At 46.2% G+C, this 20,029-nt stretch overlaps 16 protein-coding genes across 16 annotated transcripts, besides 19 other annotated features; 11 read left to right on the forward strand and 5 right to left on the reverse strand.

Annotated features, from left to right (window-relative positions):
* Nucleotides 1–187: 187 nt before the first annotated feature.
* On the forward strand, nt 188–2,824 carry Tb09.160.3980 (hypothetical protein, conserved; the record flags this gene model as incomplete). Its single annotated transcript, XM_798762.1, has 1 exon — nt 188–2,824. One exon carries the CDS (start codon nt 188–190, stop codon nt 2,822–2,824), a length of 2,637 nt encoding a protein of 878 aa, XP_803855.1.
* Nucleotides 1,370–1,400: a microsatellite.
* A 358-nt stretch (nt 2,825–3,182) lies between the features above and the next one.
* Nucleotides 3,183–3,220: a microsatellite.
* Nucleotides 3,221–3,240: 20 nt separating this feature from the next.
* On the reverse strand, nt 3,241–3,495 carry Tb09.v1.0210 (hypothetical protein, unlikely; the record flags this gene model as incomplete). The annotated part of the gene is made up of 1 exon (XM_798763.1): nt 3,241–3,495. One exon carries the CDS (start codon nt 3,493–3,495, stop codon nt 3,241–3,243), a length of 255 nt encoding a protein of 84 aa, XP_803856.1.
* An 880-nt stretch (nt 3,496–4,375) lies between these two features.
* Nucleotides 4,376–4,750, forward strand: Tb09.v1.0220 (hypothetical protein, unlikely; the record flags this gene model as incomplete). Its single annotated transcript, XM_798764.1, has 1 exon — nt 4,376–4,750. One exon carries the CDS (start codon nt 4,376–4,378, stop codon nt 4,748–4,750), a length of 375 nt encoding a protein of 124 aa, XP_803857.1.
* Nucleotides 4,494–4,514: a sequence feature (AT_rich).
* Nucleotides 4,519–4,650: a sequence feature (T-rich).
* Nucleotides 4,751–4,905: 155 nt separating the features above from the next.
* Nucleotides 4,906–4,930: a microsatellite.
* Nucleotides 4,931–5,429: 499 nt separating this feature from the next.
* Nucleotides 5,430–5,449: a microsatellite.
* A 33-nt stretch (nt 5,450–5,482) lies between these two features.
* On the forward strand, nt 5,483–7,507 carry Tb09.160.3990 (cation transporter, putative; the record flags this gene model as incomplete). The annotated part of the gene is made up of 1 exon (XM_798765.1): nt 5,483–7,507. One exon carries the CDS (start codon nt 5,483–5,485, stop codon nt 7,505–7,507), a length of 2,025 nt encoding a protein of 674 aa, XP_803858.1.
* Nucleotides 5,810–5,843: a microsatellite.
* Nucleotides 7,508–7,538: 31 nt separating the features above from the next.
* Nucleotides 7,539–7,578: a microsatellite.
* A 54-nt stretch (nt 7,579–7,632) lies between these two features.
* On the forward strand, nt 7,633–7,773 carry Tb09.160.4000 (hypothetical protein, unlikely; the record flags this gene model as incomplete). Its single annotated transcript, XM_798766.1, has 1 exon — nt 7,633–7,773. One exon carries the CDS (start codon nt 7,633–7,635, stop codon nt 7,771–7,773), a length of 141 nt encoding a protein of 46 aa, XP_803859.1.
* Nucleotides 7,688–7,710: a sequence feature (AT_rich).
* Nucleotides 7,774–7,855: 82 nt separating the features above from the next.
* Nucleotides 7,856–7,887: a microsatellite.
* A 106-nt stretch (nt 7,888–7,993) lies between these two features.
* Tb09.160.4010 (hypothetical protein, unlikely) lies at nt 7,994–8,164 on the forward strand (the record flags this gene model as incomplete). Its single annotated transcript, XM_798767.1, has 1 exon — nt 7,994–8,164. The coding sequence occupies one exon, from the start codon at nt 7,994–7,996 to the stop codon at nt 8,162–8,164; it is 171 nt and encodes a 56-aa protein (XP_803860.1).
* A 61-nt stretch (nt 8,165–8,225) lies between these two features.
* Nucleotides 8,226–8,264: a microsatellite.
* A 488-nt stretch (nt 8,265–8,752) lies between these two features.
* On the forward strand, nt 8,753–12,781 carry Tb09.160.4020 (ubiquitin carboxyl-terminal hydrolase, putative; the record flags this gene model as incomplete). The annotated part of the gene is made up of 1 exon (XM_798768.1): nt 8,753–12,781. The coding sequence occupies one exon, from the start codon at nt 8,753–8,755 to the stop codon at nt 12,779–12,781; it is 4,029 nt and encodes a 1,342-aa protein (XP_803861.1).
* A 44-nt stretch (nt 12,782–12,825) lies between these two features.
* Nucleotides 12,826–12,957, forward strand: Tb09.160.4030 (hypothetical protein, unlikely; the record flags this gene model as incomplete). The annotated part of the gene is made up of 1 exon (XM_024642660.1): nt 12,826–12,957. One exon carries the CDS (start codon nt 12,826–12,828, stop codon nt 12,955–12,957), a length of 132 nt encoding a protein of 43 aa, XP_024498447.1.
* Nucleotides 12,958–13,131: 174 nt separating this feature from the next.
* Nucleotides 13,132–13,413, reverse strand: Tb09.160.4040 (hypothetical protein, unlikely; the record flags this gene model as incomplete). The annotated part of the gene is made up of 1 exon (XM_798770.1): nt 13,132–13,413. One exon carries the CDS (start codon nt 13,411–13,413, stop codon nt 13,132–13,134), a length of 282 nt encoding a protein of 93 aa, XP_803863.1.
* Nucleotides 13,414–13,472: 59 nt separating this feature from the next.
* Nucleotides 13,473–13,577, reverse strand: Tb09.160.4050 (hypothetical protein, unlikely; the record flags this gene model as incomplete). The annotated part of the gene is made up of 1 exon (XM_024642661.1): nt 13,473–13,577. One exon carries the CDS (start codon nt 13,575–13,577, stop codon nt 13,473–13,475), a length of 105 nt encoding a protein of 34 aa, XP_024498448.1.
* Nucleotides 13,578–13,683: 106 nt separating this feature from the next.
* On the forward strand, nt 13,684–14,139 carry Tb09.160.4060 (hypothetical protein, unlikely; the record flags this gene model as incomplete). The annotated part of the gene is made up of 1 exon (XM_798772.1): nt 13,684–14,139. One exon carries the CDS (start codon nt 13,684–13,686, stop codon nt 14,137–14,139), a length of 456 nt encoding a protein of 151 aa, XP_803865.1.
* Nucleotides 13,796–13,868: a microsatellite.
* Nucleotides 13,868–13,920: a sequence feature (T-rich).
* Nucleotides 13,967–13,999: a sequence feature (AT_rich).
* Nucleotides 14,126–14,176: a microsatellite.
* A 29-nt stretch (nt 14,177–14,205) lies between these two features.
* On the forward strand, nt 14,206–14,466 carry Tb09.160.4070 (hypothetical protein, unlikely; the record flags this gene model as incomplete). Its single annotated transcript, XM_798773.1, has 1 exon — nt 14,206–14,466. The coding sequence occupies one exon, from the start codon at nt 14,206–14,208 to the stop codon at nt 14,464–14,466; it is 261 nt and encodes an 86-aa protein (XP_803866.1).
* Nucleotides 14,255–14,300: a microsatellite.
* Nucleotides 14,297–14,348: a sequence feature (T-rich).
* Nucleotides 14,427–14,558: a sequence feature (GA-rich).
* A 48-nt stretch (nt 14,559–14,606) lies between these two features.
* On the reverse strand, nt 14,607–14,840 carry Tb09.160.4080 (hypothetical protein, unlikely; the record flags this gene model as incomplete). The annotated part of the gene is made up of 1 exon (XM_798774.1): nt 14,607–14,840. One exon carries the CDS (start codon nt 14,838–14,840, stop codon nt 14,607–14,609), a length of 234 nt encoding a protein of 77 aa, XP_803867.1.
* Nucleotides 14,629–14,675: a sequence feature (GA-rich).
* A 596-nt stretch (nt 14,841–15,436) lies between the features above and the next one.
* On the forward strand, nt 15,437–19,102 carry Tb09.160.4090 (DNA topoisomerase II; the record flags this gene model as incomplete). The annotated part of the gene is made up of 1 exon (XM_798775.1): nt 15,437–19,102. The coding sequence occupies one exon, from the start codon at nt 15,437–15,439 to the stop codon at nt 19,100–19,102; it is 3,666 nt and encodes a 1,221-aa protein (XP_803868.1).
* Nucleotides 19,103–19,182: 80 nt separating this feature from the next.
* On the reverse strand, nt 19,183–19,389 carry Tb09.160.4100 (hypothetical protein, unlikely; the record flags this gene model as incomplete). Its single annotated transcript, XM_798776.1, has 1 exon — nt 19,183–19,389. One exon carries the CDS (start codon nt 19,387–19,389, stop codon nt 19,183–19,185), a length of 207 nt encoding a protein of 68 aa, XP_803869.1.
* Nucleotides 19,390–19,822: 433 nt separating this feature from the next.
* Tb09.160.4110 (hypothetical protein, unlikely) lies at nt 19,823–20,011 on the forward strand (the record flags this gene model as incomplete). Its single annotated transcript, XM_821863.1, has 1 exon — nt 19,823–20,011. One exon carries the CDS (start codon nt 19,823–19,825, stop codon nt 20,009–20,011), a length of 189 nt encoding a protein of 62 aa, XP_826956.1.
* Between the last annotated feature and the right edge of the window lie 18 nt (nt 20,012–20,029).

Consider the following 20,029-nt stretch of genomic DNA (forward strand, 5'->3'; position numbering starts at 1 on the left):
TAAAGGACCCCGAGAAACGTCTCAGAAAGTCAACCAAGGCACACAGACAAACCCCATTGCGTCTGATTCGAAGGCCGCGCAGTTTAGTGGTTCGATTTCGGATTGTGAAGCAGTTGCCCCTTTAGGTAGCAAAGCGGTGACCGCACCCCCACGTGACGCCACGACGCCGGAGGGAGAGGAACTGCCAATGCGAACAACGGAGTCCAGTGCTAAACCTTCAACAAACATCACTGAAGAGCGAAGTGAAGTAGAAGAGGCTAAAACTAATGACAACATCCCGAGATGTATTCCGTATGACCCAGAGGGCACGGTGCTCGCCATGCAGCGACTCCGGGATGTCAAACACCGTTGCCCTGCAAAAATTGCGAACTGCCTACAGAAGATCAACAAAGAAATCGCAGAGAAACTGACCAACGCAGGGGAAGCATTGTCTGCCTCTCCCTCCACGTCTTTATCATCGGTTACTGTCGCCGGACCTGACGGACGCCAACGAACTGGACCCCCCGCACCTCTCGCTGCGCTTCCTGAGCCGTGGGAGGATCGTTTGGATGCTCCCATCGCGGTGTCCAATACGTTAGGAAGAAAGCGCGGTCTCTTTGGTGACGTAGAGCGGAAGGAACTTCACCATCACGTGATTTCTATCCTCAATCGCGTGGCCGGAGACGCGACTAAGTATCGTGAGGTGAAGAATGAATTGTTACGGCTGCCAATACCCGAGGCAAGCGATGAAATGCTGAAGAACATTGTTAATGTCTTCTTCATGAAGGCTGTAAGAGAGCAGCATTTCGCGAACCTCTACGCCGACCTTGTAGTGGAGTTGTGCAAGGTACCAGAGGGTCAACGGATTGTAGGCAACAAGTCGCAGAGCCTTGAATTTCGTATGCGACAGCAGCTCCTTTCTCGATGCCAGGAAGAGTTTCAGCGCTTAGAGGAGAAAAACATAGAGACTGCTAACCAAGGTGGAGAGGACCGCAATACACAGAGTGCGGATGAGAGCTTTAAGGAGCGTAGGGACCGTGCATGCGGTATTGTGGCGTTCGTTGGCCAGCTTTTCTTGCGTCACATTGTTACGGAGAAGGTAATCATGCAAATTTTAACCACAACAACTGCGGGACACTATGGAAGAGAAGGACTCGTTATGCCGCCCCCATACACACCATCGGAGGGACAGATGGATGAGTTAGTTAAACTTCTAGGTATTGTCGACTCGGCGTTCTTTGCCACGCCCCTTGGTTCTTCTATGCTAGTAGTGTTTACCGATATCATGGTGCATTGGTCGCAGCATCACCCTGTACTGCGTATTAGACTGCTCCTGCTTTCCGTTGTTGAACGGCTCCAAAAAAAAATAGGCGAGCAAAACGCTGCGGCGCAACAGCAGCGCCAACAACAACAACAACAACCGCCGGGTCAGACACGCCAGTCTGCGTTTGAGGGCAAACGCCCACCAAATTCTGTTGGCGATTCGCAGCGACCTGTTAGTCCCTCCAGTGGAGGTAACTCCCCGCTTAGTGTTTCGGGTGTTCCGGCAGCGGTTTCAGTAGCTGGCGTGGAGGTCGCGGCAAGGCCAATCCAACCACCCCCTGCTGCCCGCAATAGTTTAATCCCCGCCCCGCGCAGTGCGGCGTCGCGCCAGAGTAGCATTGTGGTTACGACCCCGCTTACTTCTACCGTGAGTACCTCCTTCGCAGTTAAGCAAGTGGCTACAACGGAAACTGTGGCAACTTACATGCATAACGTTACGCGGTGTGACTGCACCGTTGATATGGTCGTTGACGAAATCGCCAACGCATTTGAGAACGTCATAAGTGTTGTTGTTGTGTGGACGGAGCGCTGTCTGACGGTTGTGAAGACGGCAAAGCAACGAGTTCTGTTTGGCCCTTTTCTTTGTTCCGTAGAGCGGCAGTGCGGGGGAACGTTGAAAGAGAAACTCCGCCAGGTGGCCATGGATGCTTTTCGTAATGCTGTTCGGCAGAAGCTGTACGAGGATTTAGCAATCTTCAAGTATTGGACAGAGATGATCTGCAGTGATACAGCGCGAGAGGTGCTGGACGAAACCCTACTAAATGAGGGTCTAGACTGTGTAATGTCATTTGATCGATCGGCCGTGAGGATATATTTGCGCGACGTAGCCATGCAATTGCAGCAGCGGTCATCTGGCCCACAGCGCGAACCAAGCCTCGAGAAGAATGATTTCATTCGATATCGTCCATTGCAGGTTATTCACGCAAATACCGCGGAGTCTGGAGTTGAGCCAATACTGGCCTTAATTGACTATCCTGATGTGCGAAAACAATCCATCGAGATTGACTTATATTGCACAATAGTGACTGACAATCCACCCAAGAATGTCCTATTTGACTCCTTGGCGAGTTCTCCGTGTTTGGAGTCTCCATTAGCTGCTGCAGAGGTTTTCAGTGCCCTGTTGCATGCGTGGCTTAAGAGTGGCTTCGCGAATTCCATTCAAGATCATGTTGACATATGTTTACTTGCCGTCAACAACCGAGATCGGGCTACGCGTGAGATCCTTTTGCTGATGGAACTCTATTCTGTGCTGAAGAATGTTGTTCCACCTTCGACGAGGTCGATTGAAATGGGAGAGATTGCGTTGAAGGTGTTGAAAAAAGGACTTGTCACGGAGGAAACGAGGGTGCGCGCTTACAACTATTTGGAGCCACTAGAAAGAAATCCGCATCACTTTATTGGTATACCACCCGGTTCTATCGCACGTTCCGAATTTGAAAGCAGCAAGCCGGTTATCAGCACACTTAAGGAGAGGAAATCTCACTCAGGCAATGGTTCTTCGGGCGCTGTGAGGCGGGTTTAGGCGTTGGGACGTTAGACAGTCTAATGGCACTGTTTGTATGATTTGTTTGTATTTGTTTGTGAAGGAATAAGGTGATAAAAAGAGAGGAAAAAGAAAGAGCCACACGGAGACGCTTTTGTCTTCTCTTCTCTTGCCTTTGCTTTTTTTTTTTAAGGTAGAGAAATGGTTGTGCTGCAGAGAAGGAGATAAAGGGACGGAAGAATTGGAGATATGGGATAAAAGAAGAAACACACGCAAAAAAGGAATGAGGAAGGGGGGGGGAGGAGAGGGGGTTAACAGGTTACTCGTTATAATAACGTACCGCTTGGTTTCTTTTGGGGAAGCACATGCCATAATTTCTCTCTCACTTTTTTTTTCGTATATATATAAATATATATATATATATATATATATATAACTTGTGTGTCTTTTCGTCGTTAGTTGCGTATCGGGGTGCATGTAGGGGAAGTGCAGATGTGGAGTGCCACTCTTTTTTGCCGCTCGCGATACGTGGCGTTAGACTGAAAGTGATATGTTTTGCGGCATCTCTGTGTACGCTTACTCATCTGCGCTTGAAACTGCATAATACCACGAGTGACGAAAAGAGAGAGAGACGGATAAAAGGAATGAATGAATGAAAAAAAACACTGAAAATACCAATAGAAGAGGAGAGGTTGAAGAGATTTTGTCATGTTATCTTTGTTGCGTATTAGTGGCTGCTTATTTCCTTTGTGGTGGCAACAGGTTTCATTTTTTTCCTTTTTTTTTTTCATTTCATCACTTACCGTTTTTTATTTATTTTAATTTGTTAACGGTCTGTCGCTGCTGCGTGTTTTCGATAGCTATGAGTTGTTACTGATCCTCCTTCCACCTCCAGAAAAAGGAACAAAATAAGGTAAACAAAACGACCACCGGAGGGGAATTGGGAAGTAAAAGCAGAGAAAAGAGAAAATAAATCTAGGGGCTGATTGATGGAGTGTTCGAGAGGTTTCGTGGCGGAATAAATTAACGTGAACCAACAACTTCATCGTGAAAAGCAAAGCAAAAGGGAGAAGGCAAAACAAAACAGAATGGGGAAAAGAAGGGCAAAACTTTTTTATTTGTATACATTTGCGCTTGTGTTTGTGTCTGTTTGAGGGTGCGTACAAGAGGAAAATGATATTAATAATATTTAAAATCTTAACGGAGGGGCCGACGTGACGGCAGAGTTCTCCCAGGGGACAAACGTAAGCTCACACACACGCACATCAAATACACATACACATACATATGCATGGCGGGGGAAGAAAGCAAAAACAACAGCAAATAAACACATAAATTAGAAGGAGAGATTTTATTCAAAGGAAAATATGATGGAAATGGACGCAGTCCTTCCACCGCAGGAGGAGGAACTTCAAGTCTTGTTTTTCTTTTTATTCTTTCTGTTCTGTTTGTCGGCCCCGTTTCCGCGTTATTTTTGTTTGTTATTTTTGCGTTTTTTTTTTGTGAACCAACAACGAAAGACTCTGAAATGTATTTTTGGAGCCATTTTACCGTTGTCGCATTACGTGTGTGTTCTTTTTTTTTAAAAAAATGATTAGCTTACCCGAATGTCGACTTTCCTTTGCTTGTTCAGCCCTTTTGCCTTCCGTTTCCTTCAACAAAAAGAGAGGAAGAAAAGTTAAACTGTTTCTTGTTTACTGTGTTGACGTATATATATATATATATATTTGCCCTCTTTTCGTTAGTCCCTTCTTTTTTTCCTTTTATTGTCTTTCTGTCTCTTTGCGCCCATTTTTTTTTTTTAATTCTGCTGCTGTTAGTTTCCCCCTTTCCTTTCCCTTAACTTTTCTTTTATCTTCATTCCTCACTCTCCGCTGTGTCTGTGGGATGTGTTGCGAATTGAGTAGATGGAGAGGGTGCGATCAAAATGTATGTGTCTGTGCGTATATGGAGATGTTGTGGTAAACCGTAGTTTTGAGGTAACTGTTATCACAAGCGTTGTTAATTTTGCCGGGGCATTGTAACAATCACGATGAGTGATTTCCATCGTTTGATTGGATGAATCTATATGTGCGTCATTACGAACCCTCCCCTTTTCGCTTCTTCTAAAATATCTGAAAATATATATATATATATATATACATAAATGTTTATTCATACGCGAACGTGCGCGTCTTTGTTTGCTTTATCAGGGTCACGCCCTCGGTATCCTGTGCTATCTTTTTTTCTCATGTTGTGAACCAGACGGTGAAGGTTAATTGCGTTTCTTTCCTCACTTTTTCCTATTGCATTTCAATGGGTCGCGTAGTAGTGTCAACCGGGCATTTACATATTTAAGTACACATATCTACGTAGGCCTGACTCTTTCTTTCTTTGGAGAGTTCGCGCTACTGCAAAGATACAGTTGCGGGACCGCTGCCGGTTTTAGCTGCTTTTACCGTCAAAGCTTGTCCTAATTGTCACAGCTTCCCTCGTAAGTGGATCGAGCTTTGTGTACGTGAACTTAAGATTCTTCGGAACATTCTCTCACAAAGTAGTTCACAGGTTAGGAGGGAAGAAAAGGGGTTTTGAATTGGCGCTGCAACGGCGTAGTGACTCGTAGCGCTGCACGACCACTTGTAGCTTGCAAGCTGCACTTTTACTTTTATTATTATTATTATTATTTAAATACGCTCCTTTTGCCGTCTAAGGTACTAAATGAGTGGATCGTTGAACGTGGAGCAGGGGCCGCGTGAAGCGTCACCGGGATCGGCGACACTGTTGGATTCACCGGCGGCAACAGGAATGAGTACCCGCCACGCAGAGCAAGTGGTTCAGAGTATCAAAGTCTTGTATGAGCTTCATAAAAGCGGTGCCCTTTCACTCGAGGAATTCAACGCAGCAAAACAGCAAATCCTGTTTCCACCTCATTCGTTACTATCGGTGTCGGGACGGTCAAGTGAGGTAGGGCATGCAGAATACGTGAGAAGTAGGCACATCAAAAAAAGGGAAAACCGCGGTAGCAAACGCGGTTCAAGTCACTGGAGCAGCACGAGCAGCAGCAGTAGCAGTATCAGCACAGTTAGTAACTTTATGGTCGCACCCCGCCCGAGAGTGTGGTTGCCCCTCGTTGATGAAGGATCTGGCGATGGTGTAAATCATGACGCCGTAATGAAAGAGGAGTTAGATGAGGGATTCCTCTCTGGACCCGTGGATAAGGCGGGATACTACTCGCTTCGGTCAAGAACTCTATCCCAGGACCGGGGAAGACCCTGTGCGCCGCCGAGCAGCAACGGCCATGGGAGTAACCTGAAGCGTTATGGTACATTTAGGTCCCCATGGCCCGTCGTGATTGGTGACACCAGCATCCCCAAAGAATCTGTTCGGGCACCGATGCTCCCCGTCAATCAAGTGTTTGTGGAATACTTCAACTGCCGCGGCGAGCGGGGTCAAACGTTTAGCAGCGTGGAACTCAAGGAACATCAGTTGCGTCCACCCCTCTTTCTTCATAAGCGGTTTGCTACAGGGCAGCGTGAGAGGGTACCGGAGGCGCTAAGTACTTTGGCCCATACGCAGGAACTGGTTCCGTCTGAGTCTGCAGTTTTGCATGAAGAATATCCAGCAGCAGAACCGCCGGATGCCCCTTCCGTATCGGGGAACTCCAGTTTAGAGTTGTGCCTTAACTGGTATTGGGTAGATATGGTGGGTCGTGACCCCTCGGAGGTAATGTACAAAAATGCTCTCCGTCATTTGACGAAGCAGTTTGATATTGCAGAATCTTTTCTACTGGACCGCGAACACCCTCTGGTGTTACCGCAGATTTGCAGTTCCCCTGAGGATCCCTCGCAGTTCCTAATTTGCCTCCGTGTTGCCACAGCTAAAATTGCGCTCGATGATGACAGTGTAAAGGAACTTACGAACCGCTGGATTCTCGTAGTAGATCTGAAGCGAAAGGTTGTCATCACCATCCACCGCATGGATAGTTCGTATATTGCCAACATGCGCTATCACTGGAAATCATTGATGGAGCGAAGTGACATATCATTCGAAGAGTTTCTTGTGAGGATCATGCATGACGCGGTCTGTACATACACCAGCCATCTAATTGCCCACTCCGATATTCTCGAGAAATGCGAGGCAAAGCTCTTTGTTTCCAGTCGCAGGGGGACAAATAATGTTCCGGGTACCGAGTACAGCGCTAGCAAGCAGCATGCTGAAGGGAGGATCTTCTCACTTTTTGTCGATGGTTCCTCATCACCGTTTCTCTTGAAGTTGATGGATACAAAAAATAAAGAGCCGATGGATAAGGGGCTCATGAACATTTTCCTTTATCATTTACATCGTCGTGCGAGTGTTCACCACCGTGTACTTAATATGACGAGGGTAGTGCTTTCCGAGAGCTTCACAAAACTTGGACTTTGCAGCAAGGAATATGCGGATGAGATGTGTGTACACTGCATAGAGCTGATCGACCGCGCGCTAGAAATTTGCGATGATGCCAAAACTCTCCTCGACATGCATATTTCTTTGCAATCGTTTCGAACGAACGAACTAATGGCGCTTCTAACGAAATTTTCGGCCTTCTTCACACCTAGTTCTTTCCTTGCCGCAGTGTATGGTATGAATTTTCCCCACATACCTGAGTTGCAATGGGCATGGGGCTATCCATGCTATTGGTTGGCATGTATTGTGGCTTGTGTCCTCATATATCTTTACATGTACCGACGAGGACTTCTGGAGTAGATACCATGATTCTGTTGCCCGCGTCGACACCAAAAGAAAAGAAAAGAGAGAAAGAAAGAAAAAAAAAAGAAGATCCAACTTGAAGGAGGCGATACCTCATTTCTTCTTTCACTCTTTTACCGTTTATGATTTTTTTTTGTTACTTTTGGGAATCATGTAATTTCGCATTACGTGTTGTTGTTTTTTTTTTAAATAAAAAAAAAGGGGGGTTCGTTCCACAGTGTGTGTTTGTGTGTGGATGGGCAGGAACGAAGTTTTTTAATTAAAAAAAAAGCATATTTGTGTGCATCTGCGTGGCTGCTCGCATCTGTGCTTATGTTTGGTCGCAATACCGATAGCAGCACGAAGATATATATATATATATATATATATATATATATTTGGAGGGCTGATGAGGAAGTTTGACGCCAAGTCATATGTGTGAAGTCCGTTATACTTTGATTTGTTTCACATATTCCTCTCCCTTCAATCTCTTCGTAAGCGTTAATGCGCCTTCTTTGTTCATACTGCTGCTTACCACGTGGTCCCGAAATGTCACCGCTACCCTTATCACCATTCGAACTACCGTGTTCAGCAAAACTAAAACTAAGTGGTCGAATGAACATAACTTTCTTCTGTTGTCTTTTCTCCTTTACCTTCTCTGTGTCATATCAATAAATATATATATCTCCTGTTCTTGTTTTTATTAGTGACCGTCCCCCACTGCTAGTGTCAGTTGTATACATATATAATCATATATATATACATATACATATACTTAGGTTCGTTAGTTATATTTTACCTTAATTGCGGTTGTGGTTGTTCCAAACATTTTGTTTCTATTTGGAGGCAAAGAAAACACAAATACGCACACGAGCACCCAAATATATTACATAGAAGGGGAAAGACGTTGACAGCGAAGAAGAGAGGGAGTGTGTAAAATATATAGTGGAGAGAGGGTGGTAACAAAAAAAATTGGTAAAGAAATTCGCGTCTGTTTCTTTTTTTTTTTGCAAGGGAGACCGTCGAAAGGAAGATAAGGATTTTTTTTTGTGTGTGAGTGTGTTGTTGGTGTGCGTGAAGCTGAGGAAGGTAAAAAAAAAAAGTTCGTACCGTGTTACCGTAATTGCTTTACTTTTTTTTTTGTTTCTTTTCGCGATTTTTGTCAGTAAGTTTGTTGTTGCATATACGTATATACTTGTATAACGTAACCTCGCGCCTGTATATTACCTACAAGTGCACGTGCGTTGAACTTAACACAGTGCCATGAATCAGAACAATTTATCTTGCGAGGACAGTGATGTTTCCACTAATCCTGGAAACGCCTCACCAGGTTCTGGGGATGATAGCGGAACATCTTCTGAGGGACATCCGTCATGTGTGGATAATTCCGTGTCGCCGTCGGTATCTTCTCTGTTATCGCAAGCGGAAAAGAGCGCCACTGATTCAGTTCATGCAGAGGAGGAGCACTTGGAAAAAGATACGGAGTTGAGACAAGGGATGAAACAGGGAGGGTTTGTAAAGAGCGCTGGACGCGGAAGCAAGGATCCGCTCGCGCTTGACCAAGCAGTGGCACCCGCGATACCGGTGCCATTTGTTGGTCTTATAAATGAGGGTTGTACATGTTACTTGAACTCTCTTCTTCAAATGTTGTTTCACTTATGCTACTTCCGAAACGCTGTTTATCTCACACCAACGGACGCTAATGATGAGAGTTGCTCGATACCTCGTGCGCTGCAATCAGTTTTCCATGAGATGGAGATACGCCGTACCCCAGTGCATACAAAAAAGTTGACAGCCGCCTTCGACTGGACTGAGAGCGAGCTTTACTCTCAGCATGACATTCAAGAAATGGCCACGCTGCTTCGTGACAATCTTGAGGAGCGAATGAAGGGATCTGTAAGCGAGGGCGCGATCAACCGGATGTTTGAGGGCTATGGTGAGCAAGTTGTTGCAACACTCGACAAGAGCTTTTGTTCACGCAGCCGGGACACCTTTTACGATATCCACCTCCCCCTCGAGGGGCACACCAACCTCATGGATAGTTTACGCTCGCTCACAGCGAGGGACATGCTTGTTGGGGACAACAAGTATCGCGTTGAGGAACCTGGGAGGGAGCCACAATATAAGGACGCACAGAAAAGTTATGAATTCCGTCGCTTTCCACCTGTTATTTGGTTTCATTTAAAACGGTTCGAAATGGATCTCACATCACCTATACTGGAGACGAAGAAGGTGAACAGTTACTTGGAGTTTCCCGTGGAGTTGTCCCTCGAGGAATTGGAACACGAGACTCCCTCAAATTGGGGGGAATACGCTACCCAAGTATTTGCTGGGGATATGGGTGATGAAAAGAAAATGACGGGAGATGATGGGGGTGAGAAGAGGAAGAGGAGAAAAGGAGATAATGAAGTGGCAACGGCTATTGCACGGCCCTTCAGTAGGGATACACCAGCCGTATATGATCTGCAGGGAGTTATTGTGCACAAGGGTTCTGTCCGTAGCGGTCACTACTATTGCTACATAAGGGAATGGGATGCCACTGAGAAGAGGTTTACGCGTTGGTTGGAATTTGATGATGAGAGGGTAACAGTTGTCAGCCAGGAGGTTGCAGTGAATGACAACTTCGGCGTGCCTGTTCCAACAGAGGGAAGGCCACTCTGGCACATGCCTACTAATAATGCTTATATGCTTTCATATGTAAGACGTGCCGATTGTCAGAGGATGTTTGAACGGCCGAAGAATAACATTGTTCCTCAGTGTGTAAGGGATCAACTTCGGGAGGAAATCCAGGAGGAGAAACGACGTGAGGAGGAGGCAAACATGCGTCGCAGAAAATTGGTGCTATACGTCCTCACGGATGAAATAATCAGTGAGCATGTCAAGCGAGTACAACGTGAGACCTTTCCATCAGATCCTCGGATTTGGGAGGAAGTTTGTTTCCGTGTCGAAGTAGAAAAAACTACTCCGCTTCAAATGGTGTATGTTTCTGTCGCTGAGTGCGTACCGAACGTTAAAAAGAGGTTCAGGTTTGACGATTTCCGACTCTGGCTCTCTCCGTGGACAAGCCACATCCACGTTGCGGTGCCGTTGCAACTGACCGAATCAACTAAGAATTGCTCACTCACTGAATACCTCAACTATAGGAACGATGACAAATCACCACTGATGCACTTCCTTGTGTACCTACAACGACGGACAACACTTCCGCAGCTTTATGTACCGAATACCGCTTCATTGTTTGTTAATCAACGGCTTGGGGCTGAGGCGGTGGCTGCGTGCAACGGATGCACCATTATCCTCCCCAAACCAACTCCCATCAGCAGTATTACGTTCTACACAATTTACTTTTCTGATTATGCGGCGCCATGCAACGTGCATATTTGCCTGTACGCTGCTGATGATCAAAAAACTCCTTGTGAAAGCAAAACATGTACACTCAGCCGGGACCTATGCATGTTTGACGTGAACTCCACGGGGCAAAAAATCGCATTAATCCGGTGCGCTGTGAGAGGTTCGCTAGCGTGGGTCTATTTATTAGCAAACGAAAGACCCTCAATGTCGTCGTTACGGGTGACATATGGGTGTGAAGGGGAGGGGATCGAAGAAACTAACATTTCGTCTCTCCCCCGTATTGACAGGTGTGCTGTTTTGGTCTTTCTCAAATATTTCAACCCCGTCACCCGCCACGTTGCCTACGCAGGATCGGCGATGATTCCACTGCACGCAACAGTTGCCGATTGTGGGCGAGTGTTGCTACGTCTTTTGGGTGAGGACCCTGACTTAGTTGATACTCTTCTAATATATGAGGAAAGCCAGTGCCAAAATGTACTACTCGATAATGAGAAGACTCTCCAGAACTCTGGTATCATAGTTGGTAGTGTACTGATTGCGCAACAACGCAATTCGCGTGTGCACTCATATACTGATGTAAACGACTATCTGCTTAGTTTGCCAAACTTTATCCATGTGAAGGCCACCCATTCCGTCTTTGAGGAGCGCTACATGTTTTCGGAAGAAGACTCGGGTTATGAGGCTGATAATGTTGAAGGAAGTGATGATTGCGTTGTACCAGCAAGGCCAGCCGTCGTGGAGGCGTCAATTCCCATGTCCGATGCGGACAGTGAGGTTCGCGGACAGACGACGTTCTACCCACCAAGGAACTTTCACGTCATCAAAGCATATATGCTTACATTAGATAGCCAGTTGAAGTACGATGAGGTCTGTGAAGCAATTGGTACTGCAAGCGGACATGACCCAGCTTTCATTCGGTTGTACAAAGGTACTTGCGGTGGCAATCCCAACTGTGGGGAGATATTAACGCCAGAGGTGGACCCTGCACCCAGCGATATGGTCCTTTCAGGGTTATTGTGGGGTAACCGTGTGGATGTCATCTTTTTTGAGGTACTGCGCGAGCCACGACGCGTGGTGGAGTGTCGCCCGCGCCTCGTAGTGACGGTACGGGGTCGGAAGAATGAGGCAATATACAAGGAGAAGCTTGTGGTTCCACAGGGTACCACAGTTGGTGATGTGGTAGAACAGGCAGTTCGGCGATGTGCGATAACTGTTGAGCGCACATTTTGTTCTGACGGGGGAGCAGGGGTCGCCTTGGATGCTGGCGGTAGTGTCAACAGATGCAGCAGAAGCAGAAGCAATAACAGTGAGGTGATAAGTTCACAGGTTATCACTCCTTTTGTCATTTCCCCTCACTACCTTGCACTTGTCGTCGACCCCCGCGAGCGTCTAATCAACTGCATCATCGAAGTGCCCGTTATGGAAGACGGCACATGTGACTGTAATTGTTTTATCGATGACTTGGTTTCACAAGCGGTGGCTGCATACGGAACCGCCGGTCTCTGTGCCCCAGTGGAGCCACTAACAATTTTTGTTGTGCCTGCTCCGCCGCTGCAGAAGGATCAGTTCCGGATTGCTTGCTGTCATGGTGAAGTATTTGCTGACCGGGATGACAGTCTCCCACTAATGTTTGGGCAGCCTTTTGTTGTTACGGCAGATTACCACGCAACTGTAGAGACACTGCGGGATATCCTCCTTGAGTACACGGGTGTTCCCGCTAATGAAGTTGTGCCTTTACAACGTGGTGTTGTTGTCATAGCCACAAGGCGAAGCGTTTTCCTTCCTTGGAGCGAATGTTTCTTTGAATTTGTGAGGCGGGAAGAGAGAAAAAGGGGTCCATTCACTCCGTCACTGCTGCTAAACCACCGTCGGCCGAGAGAAAAACCGGGATCGCGGTACGTGGCGCAGGCTGCTCCGGCGTTACGTATTTCAAGAAGGTGAAGGAAAGGCAAAAAACAAAAAAAGCCATCAGAGTTCTTGGTTCTATGAACTACTTCTTTGAAGTCCCTTCACCGAAGCGCCTAATCAGTGGGAATAATATAATGTGTACGTGTATATGTATGAATGTATGTGTGTTGGGGTTGGGGTGGGGTAACAGTGGGGGGAAAAAAGAATAAGAAGAGGAGGAGGAAGCGTGTGAGAACATTTGATTATTTGGGGTATGCACACCTGGGATATGTCCCCATTACTGCTGAACACTTACATGAAGACACGCGTACAGACGTGAATATATAATATGCATATATGAACTCCGTCATCAGGGATACAGAATTTCTTTTTCTTTCCTACTTTTACATTGTTAGTCTTCCGGTGTTTTTTTTTTCCCCTTTCCTGTTTGTGCTATTTTTCTGCCGTGCATTTTTTTTTGTATTTGTGTGGCAGTGGTGAAGCAGTCGCCTTTCTTTTGATGTTTGCCCACATCTTTTGCTCTGCCTCACAAAGGGCAAGTTTGTTTGTTTCTTTCTCTGTGTGTTCGTGAATAAAATTGTTATTATTACCAATGAACTGTTTGGCTCACGGCAAAAGAGAGAGGGGGGGGAAATGCATATTTTGTCCACCTGCACTACAGCCATAGGTGAGGGAAAACAGCGGCATTGAGATCGGAGAAGGAATGGATAGTTGAATTTTGAGTTTACTTTACTTTACTTTTCTTTTTGTTTAGTTTTGCGTGCTTTTGTGGCTTCGCCAAGTAATGATGATTACTTGGACGTTTTGGCTCTTCCGTATTGCTGTTCATTATCCCTGCGTTTAAATGTTGACTTGTGATGGACAATTAACATTTGTGCAGAGGGTGAATGCATCAACGATGAAGGAAAGAAAGAAAAAGAAGAGGAGAAAAGAAAATGGGAGACAATGTTGCCCATTTTTTTTTTTTTAAAGGCCCTTCTTTCTCGTTGTTTTGTTTTTTGTTGTTGTATTGGCCCCCTCTTTGTGTGGCTCAGTGGCGCTTTTTAGGTGTGCTTACGCCTGTGTCTTTTCGTGTCTGCATGTGTATGTGTATGTGTATGTGTGTGCATGTGTGTTGTGTTTTTTTTTTACTTTTCCTCCTAATTCTTCTCTTACTTCTTTTTCTTTTTTTTGTCTCAGCGGGAAACTCAAAGAGCAACATTCCCGCCACCTTTCATCATTATTATTATTATTGTTATTTATTTATTTATTCCTTTTACCTTCTCTTTTCTATTTGGTCCTCCTTCTCCTCTGCTGTGGGCTCCGTGGCCCATGCGTCAACACACAATAAGGTGCATGCGCACAGACGGTATACAGCTGCATATGCATACGTTCATTTATATTTATATTGATATATATATATATATATATATATATATATATATATATGCATGCCTTTATTTGGTGTGTAGATCTTTATGTTTGCAATTGAGCTCGGCTCCCTTCCGTTTCCATCCTTACTTAAATTTATCAGTATTGTTATTATTATGTTGTCATTATTATCATTACTTTTTCCTTTGCTCTTTTTTTTTCGTTTTTTCTTTACTTCCTTTTCTCCTCTCCCTCACACAAATGATTTTCTTTCTGCGTTTCAACTCCTACCATTTGCGAAGGAGTTGGCGCTGGATTCCGTTGCATTGAGGAGTGAAAGAATACGGGGGGAAAAAAGGAGAGGTTGAGGGAGGAGGAAAGAAAAGAAAAGGGGGGAAGAAAAAGGAGCGGCGGTCCATGAAAGGTAAAGGAGAGAGATAAGGAAAAGGAGTAGGAGGAGTTCGGGGCAAGTGGTGTGGAAAAGAAAGAAATTGGTACTGGGAAGGTACTAAAAGAAAAGGGAAGAGTGAAAAGAAGGAAGGGAGAGAAGAAAGAAGGAAAAAAAACAAGAAAGGAACGAGGCTGGAGGGTTCCAAAGAAGGGAGATAACGTGTTTCAGAAGAAGTTGAGTTATACCCCCTTGGAGTGAGTTAAAGTGCGTGGGAGTGTTTCGTGACACGACGGTGACATCATTATGTGCATGGTAGTTATCGTCGCTTACTGCTGTTATTGTGTCCAGCATGTGGACTGTTTATCGAGTTTTTTTGGGGGGCGGTGATAAATCCCCTCATCAATTTAACAGTTTTCCTTATCATGCTGAATGCTTGGTTGCTCGTAGGTTCAACTATCACGGCCTTTGATACCTGATGTTTTTATTTGTCGTTCGTTCTATGTGCCTTTTCTCCCTTTCTTTTTTTTTTTGATTCTATTCTCTCTCTCATATGCTTCGCTTTTTATTGCCCACTGCGACCCCTCTATGCTTCTATTTTTACATTTACTCTACCAAAAAGAAGCTGAGGGCAACACAGAGAAAGGAACAAGCGATATAAAGTCCTCAGATCAACTGGTTGTGCGAGCGCCTGTTAGGTACTGTTGCCAGCAGTAGGTGAGAGCCCACCGCTCTGAGTGCCACAAGCGGGTTGCGTTAATTCTGTTTTACGCTCAAGTAACCACTGTCTTTTTCTTTTTGGCTTTTACCCGTACTGCTTTGCATTCAGGACGGTGGTAAGCGCGAAGGGAGTTCTTCAATTCTTCTTTACGCTACGCAGCTTGTAGGGGACGACTTGTGCGCATATCGTTGTTGTTATTATTATTATTTAGTTTGACTCCTTATACACAATGGCGGAGGCACACAAGTATAAGAAGCTCACACCTATTGAGCATGTACTCACACGACCAGAGATGTACATTGGTAGTCTCGACACAACGGCAACCCCCATGTTTATATACGATGAACAGAAGGGTCACATGGTGTGGGAGACGGTGAAACTGAATCACGGTTTGCTGAAAATCGTGGATGAAATTCTGCTAAATGCATCTGATAACATCTCCAACAGAAGTGCGCGCATGACGTATATCCGCGTGACCATCACGGACACGGGTGAGATTACTATAGAGAACGACGGCGCTGGGATCCCCATCGTACGCAGTCGAGAGCATAAATTATATATACCAGAGATGGTATTCGGTCACCTACTTACCAGCTCTAATTATGATGACGATAACCAAAATGCAGTTGCTGGTCGCCACGGTTACGGTGCAAAGCTAACCAACATTCTTTCCCTGAGCTTTTCCGTCTGCTGCCGCACAAATGGGAGGGAGTTTCACATGAGTTGGCAGGATCACATGAGGAAGGCAACGGCTCCACGCGTTTCAAACGTCGGCACAAAAGAGAAAAATGTCACGCGTGTGAAGTTTCTCCCCGACTACGAGCGATTTGGCATGAAGGAGAAGAAAATTTCAAACGACATGAAGCGTGTGCTCTACAAGCGCATTATGGACCTTTCCGCAATGTTTCCGAATATTCAAATAACCCTGAACGGCTCATCCTTTGGCTTCAAGTCCTTTAAGGACTATGCGACTCTGTACAGTGCCATGACCCCAAAGGGAGAGAAACCACCGCCACCATACGTATACGAGAGTAAAAGCGGTTGCGTTGCCTTCATTCCTTCAGTAGTCCCCGGGGTGCGGCGGATGTTTGGTGTGGTCAACGGTGTGGTAACGTATAATGGCGGTACGCATTGCAATGCTGCGCAGGATATATTGACCGGCTGCCTCGATGGCGTGGAACGGGAATTAAAGAAGGAGAACAAAGTGATGGACACTAATCGAGTGCTTCGTCACTTCACTATTCTAGTTTTCCTCGTGCAGGTGCAGCCAAAGTTTGATTCTCAGAACAAAGCTCGACTTGTTTCTACCCCCACGATGCCCCGTGTTCCTCGGCAAGATGTGATGAAATATCTTCTGCGCATGCCTTTTCTCGAGGCTCATGTGAGTACTATTACGGGACAGTTAGCGCAGGAACTAAATAAGGAGATCGGCACCGGACGCCGTATGAGTAGCAAAACCCTCCTGACCTCCATAACGAAACTGGTAGATGCAACTTCTACACGCCGTGACCCAAAACATACCCGCACGTTAATTGTTACTGAAGGTGACTCCGCAAAGGCTCTCGCGCAGAACTCTTTATCGAGTGACCAAAAGCGATATACAGGCGTATTTCCGCTTCGGGGTAAGCTGCTAAACGTGCGTAACAAGAATCTTAAGCGACTGAGGAACTGCAAGGAGTTGCAGGAACTGTTTTGTGCCCTGGGACTTGAGCTAGATAAAGATTACACCGACGCCGATGAACTACGATACCAACGCATACTTATCATGACAGATCAGGACGCAGATGGCTCACACATTAAGGGTTTGGTTATCAACGCGTTCGAGTCTTTGTGGCCCTCGTTGCTGGTACGAAATCCTGGGTTCATCTCTATATTCTCCACACCCATCGTAAAGGCACGACTGCGCGACAAGTCGGTGGTATCCTTCTTCAGCATGAAGGAGTTTCACAAGTGGCAGCGCTCAAATGCAAATACACCATACACATGTAAGTACTATAAGGGTCTCGGTACTTCTACCACTGCTGAGGGAAAAGAGTACTTCAAGGATATGGAGAAACACACAATGCGCTTACTCGTGGACCGCTCCGATCATAAGCTTCTTGACAATGTTTTCGACTCACAGGAGGTAGAATGGCGAAAGGACTGGATGACCAAGGCGAATGCTTTTACCGGCGAGGTGGATATTGATCGTAGCAAGAAAATGCTAACGGTCACAGATTTTGTGCATAAGGAGATGGTTCATTTCGCCCTTGTTGGTAATGCCCGTGCGCTTGCGCACTCTGTAGACGGGCTTAAGCCTTCTCAGCGAAAGATTATTTGGGCTCTTATGCGGCGGTCCGGTAATGAGGCGGCGAAGGTGGCACAACTATCAGGTTACATATCAGAAGCTTCCGCTTTTCATCATGGTGAGACTTCATTGCAGGAGACGATGATTAAGATGGCGCAGAGCTTCACTGGTGGTAACAACGTCAACCTTCTCGTCCCTGAGGGTCAGTTCGGTTCTCGTCAGCAACTCGGTAATGATCATGCGGCACCCCGTTACATTTTCACAAAGCTTTCAAAAGTAGCCCGCTTGCTTTTCCCTAGTGAGGATGACCCATTGCTAGACTACATTGTGGAAGAGGGTCAGCAGGTGGAGCCGAACCATTACGTTCCAATCCTACCGCTGCTCCTCTGCAACGGAAGTGTGGGCATCGGTTTCGGTTTTGCGTCGAATATTCCACCATTCCACCCGTTGGACGTATCTGCAGCGGTACGAGCGATGATTAGCGGCGAAGCTGCCAAGTCGGTTGTCCGTCGACTTGTGCCGTGGGCTGTAGGCTTTCAGGGTGAGATACGTCGTGGCCCCGAAGGAGAGTTTATTGCTGTGGGAACGTATACTTACTGTAAGGGTGGTCGTGTGCATGTTACGGAGCTTCCTTGGACGTGTAGCGTTGAAGCATTCCGTGAGCACATTTCTTACCTCGCCACAAAGGATATTGTTAACCGCATTGCCGACTATTCCGGCGCCAATCACGTTGACATTGATGTGGAAGTTGCTCAGGGTGCGGTGAACACATATGCTGAGTGCGAGTCGGAACTTGGCCTCACGCAACGTATTCACATCAACGGTACAGTCTTTTCACCGAATGGAACTCTTTCACCTCTGGAAAGTGACCTCACACCCGTCCTCCAGTGGCACTACGACCGCAGACTTGATTTATATAAAAAGAGGCGACAACGTAATTTGATGCTGTTGGAGCAGGAATTGGCCAGAGAGAAGTCGACACTCAAATTTGTGCAACACTTCCGTGCCGGCCACATTGACTTTGCGAATGCTACGGAGGCAACACTTGAAAAGGTGTGTTCAAAGTTAGGGTTAGTACGTGTAGATGACTCGTTCGACTACATTTTGCGTAAACCCATCACGTTCTATACCAAAACAAGTTTTGAAAATCTTCTCAAGAAGATCGCGGAGACGGAGCGGCGCATTGAAGCTCTCAAGAAGACAACCCCTGTGCAGTTGTGGTTGGGCGAACTTGACCAATTTGATCGCTTCTTTCAGGACCATGAGAAAAAGATGGTGGAGGCTATTTTGAAGGAAAGAAGGCAGCGATCACCCCCGAGTGACCTTCTCCCTGGTCTTCAACAGCCGCGTCTGGAGGTGGAGGAGGCAAAGGGTGGTAAAAAATTTGAGATGCGGGTTCAGGTGCGAAAGTACGTCCCTCCACCAACCAAGCGGGGAGCGGGGGGCCGTAGTGATGGTGACGGAGGCGCAACTGCGGCCGGTGCTGCTGCAGCCGTGGGGGGAAGAGGTGAAAAGAAGGGCCCGGGACGAGCCGGTGGGGTTCGACGTATGGTACTCGACGCCCTTGCGAAGCGTGTGACACGTTTGCTGCCGCGTCTGCTGTTCTAGTCGTTTCGAAAGTATATTCTTCTGGCTCAGCATTAAAGAAAAAAAATCAATGGTAAGATTTAACCATAGAGAGTTTCTCGCTATAAATCATAGAAACATGCAATAAAGAAAAAAATGAAAAAAAAACATTTTGGTGCAAAAAAAAAAAGGGCAGTGATAGTTGTGGTGGTGGCAGAATGATGAAGAAACTGAACGGATGGGCGAGTGGGTGGGATGAAATAAATCGTGAGAATTAATACATAGAAAGAAAAAAGGCGGTTAGTGGCAGTGATGCTAATAATTTTCATAACCCATCCTCTCAGATTTTTGGTGAGCGTTGTACCGATCGTTTCCCTCCCGTATTAAATTCCACATACTCTCTCTCTCGATAATTACACGAGCGTATCCGCACTCCTGGACAACAGGTAGTGAGGGAGAGAAACATGACGAAGGGGGAAACTATAGACGTCCTTTTTTTTTTTCCTTTTTACTCGTCTTACTATTGGCATTTGTTTTTGTTTTTGTGTTCCTAGTCGGCACGCGAACACACACTTGTACGCCCCTCCCCTTTCGTGCTCTACGTTGCGGGAAGCACGGAGAAGGCATATCTACGGGCGTTTGTTTGTTTTGTATTTATGTGTGTGGGTAATTTTGTGGCCGTTGAAGCAATGCAATACGCATGCGGAAAGGTCGCTAGGCGTCGTATGCCTTCACGCGGCACCTTCCTTTTTTCTCCTTGATATGTTCTACGTGCATGCGATGTGCTATTCTTTCAGATGCGTAATGTCTTCGACGATTCTCTGCTCGTCGTCACCATCGTCTGAAGTTGTTTTTCTGTTCATCCTCTGCTCTTTGTTGGAGAGCTTTTGCCAAAGAACGTTCCTTTCCACTTCCCCCTCTTTGCCTTGCTTGTCACGCGACTTGGTCTGAGTCGGTGGTGTTGCTTCC

This window comes from Trypanosoma brucei, chromosome 9 (genome assembly GCF_000002445.2).
Source record: "Trypanosoma brucei brucei TREU927 chromosome 9, whole genome shotgun sequence".
In the NCBI taxonomy this organism is placed as follows: Eukaryota; Euglenozoa; class Kinetoplastea; order Trypanosomatida; family Trypanosomatidae; genus Trypanosoma; species Trypanosoma brucei.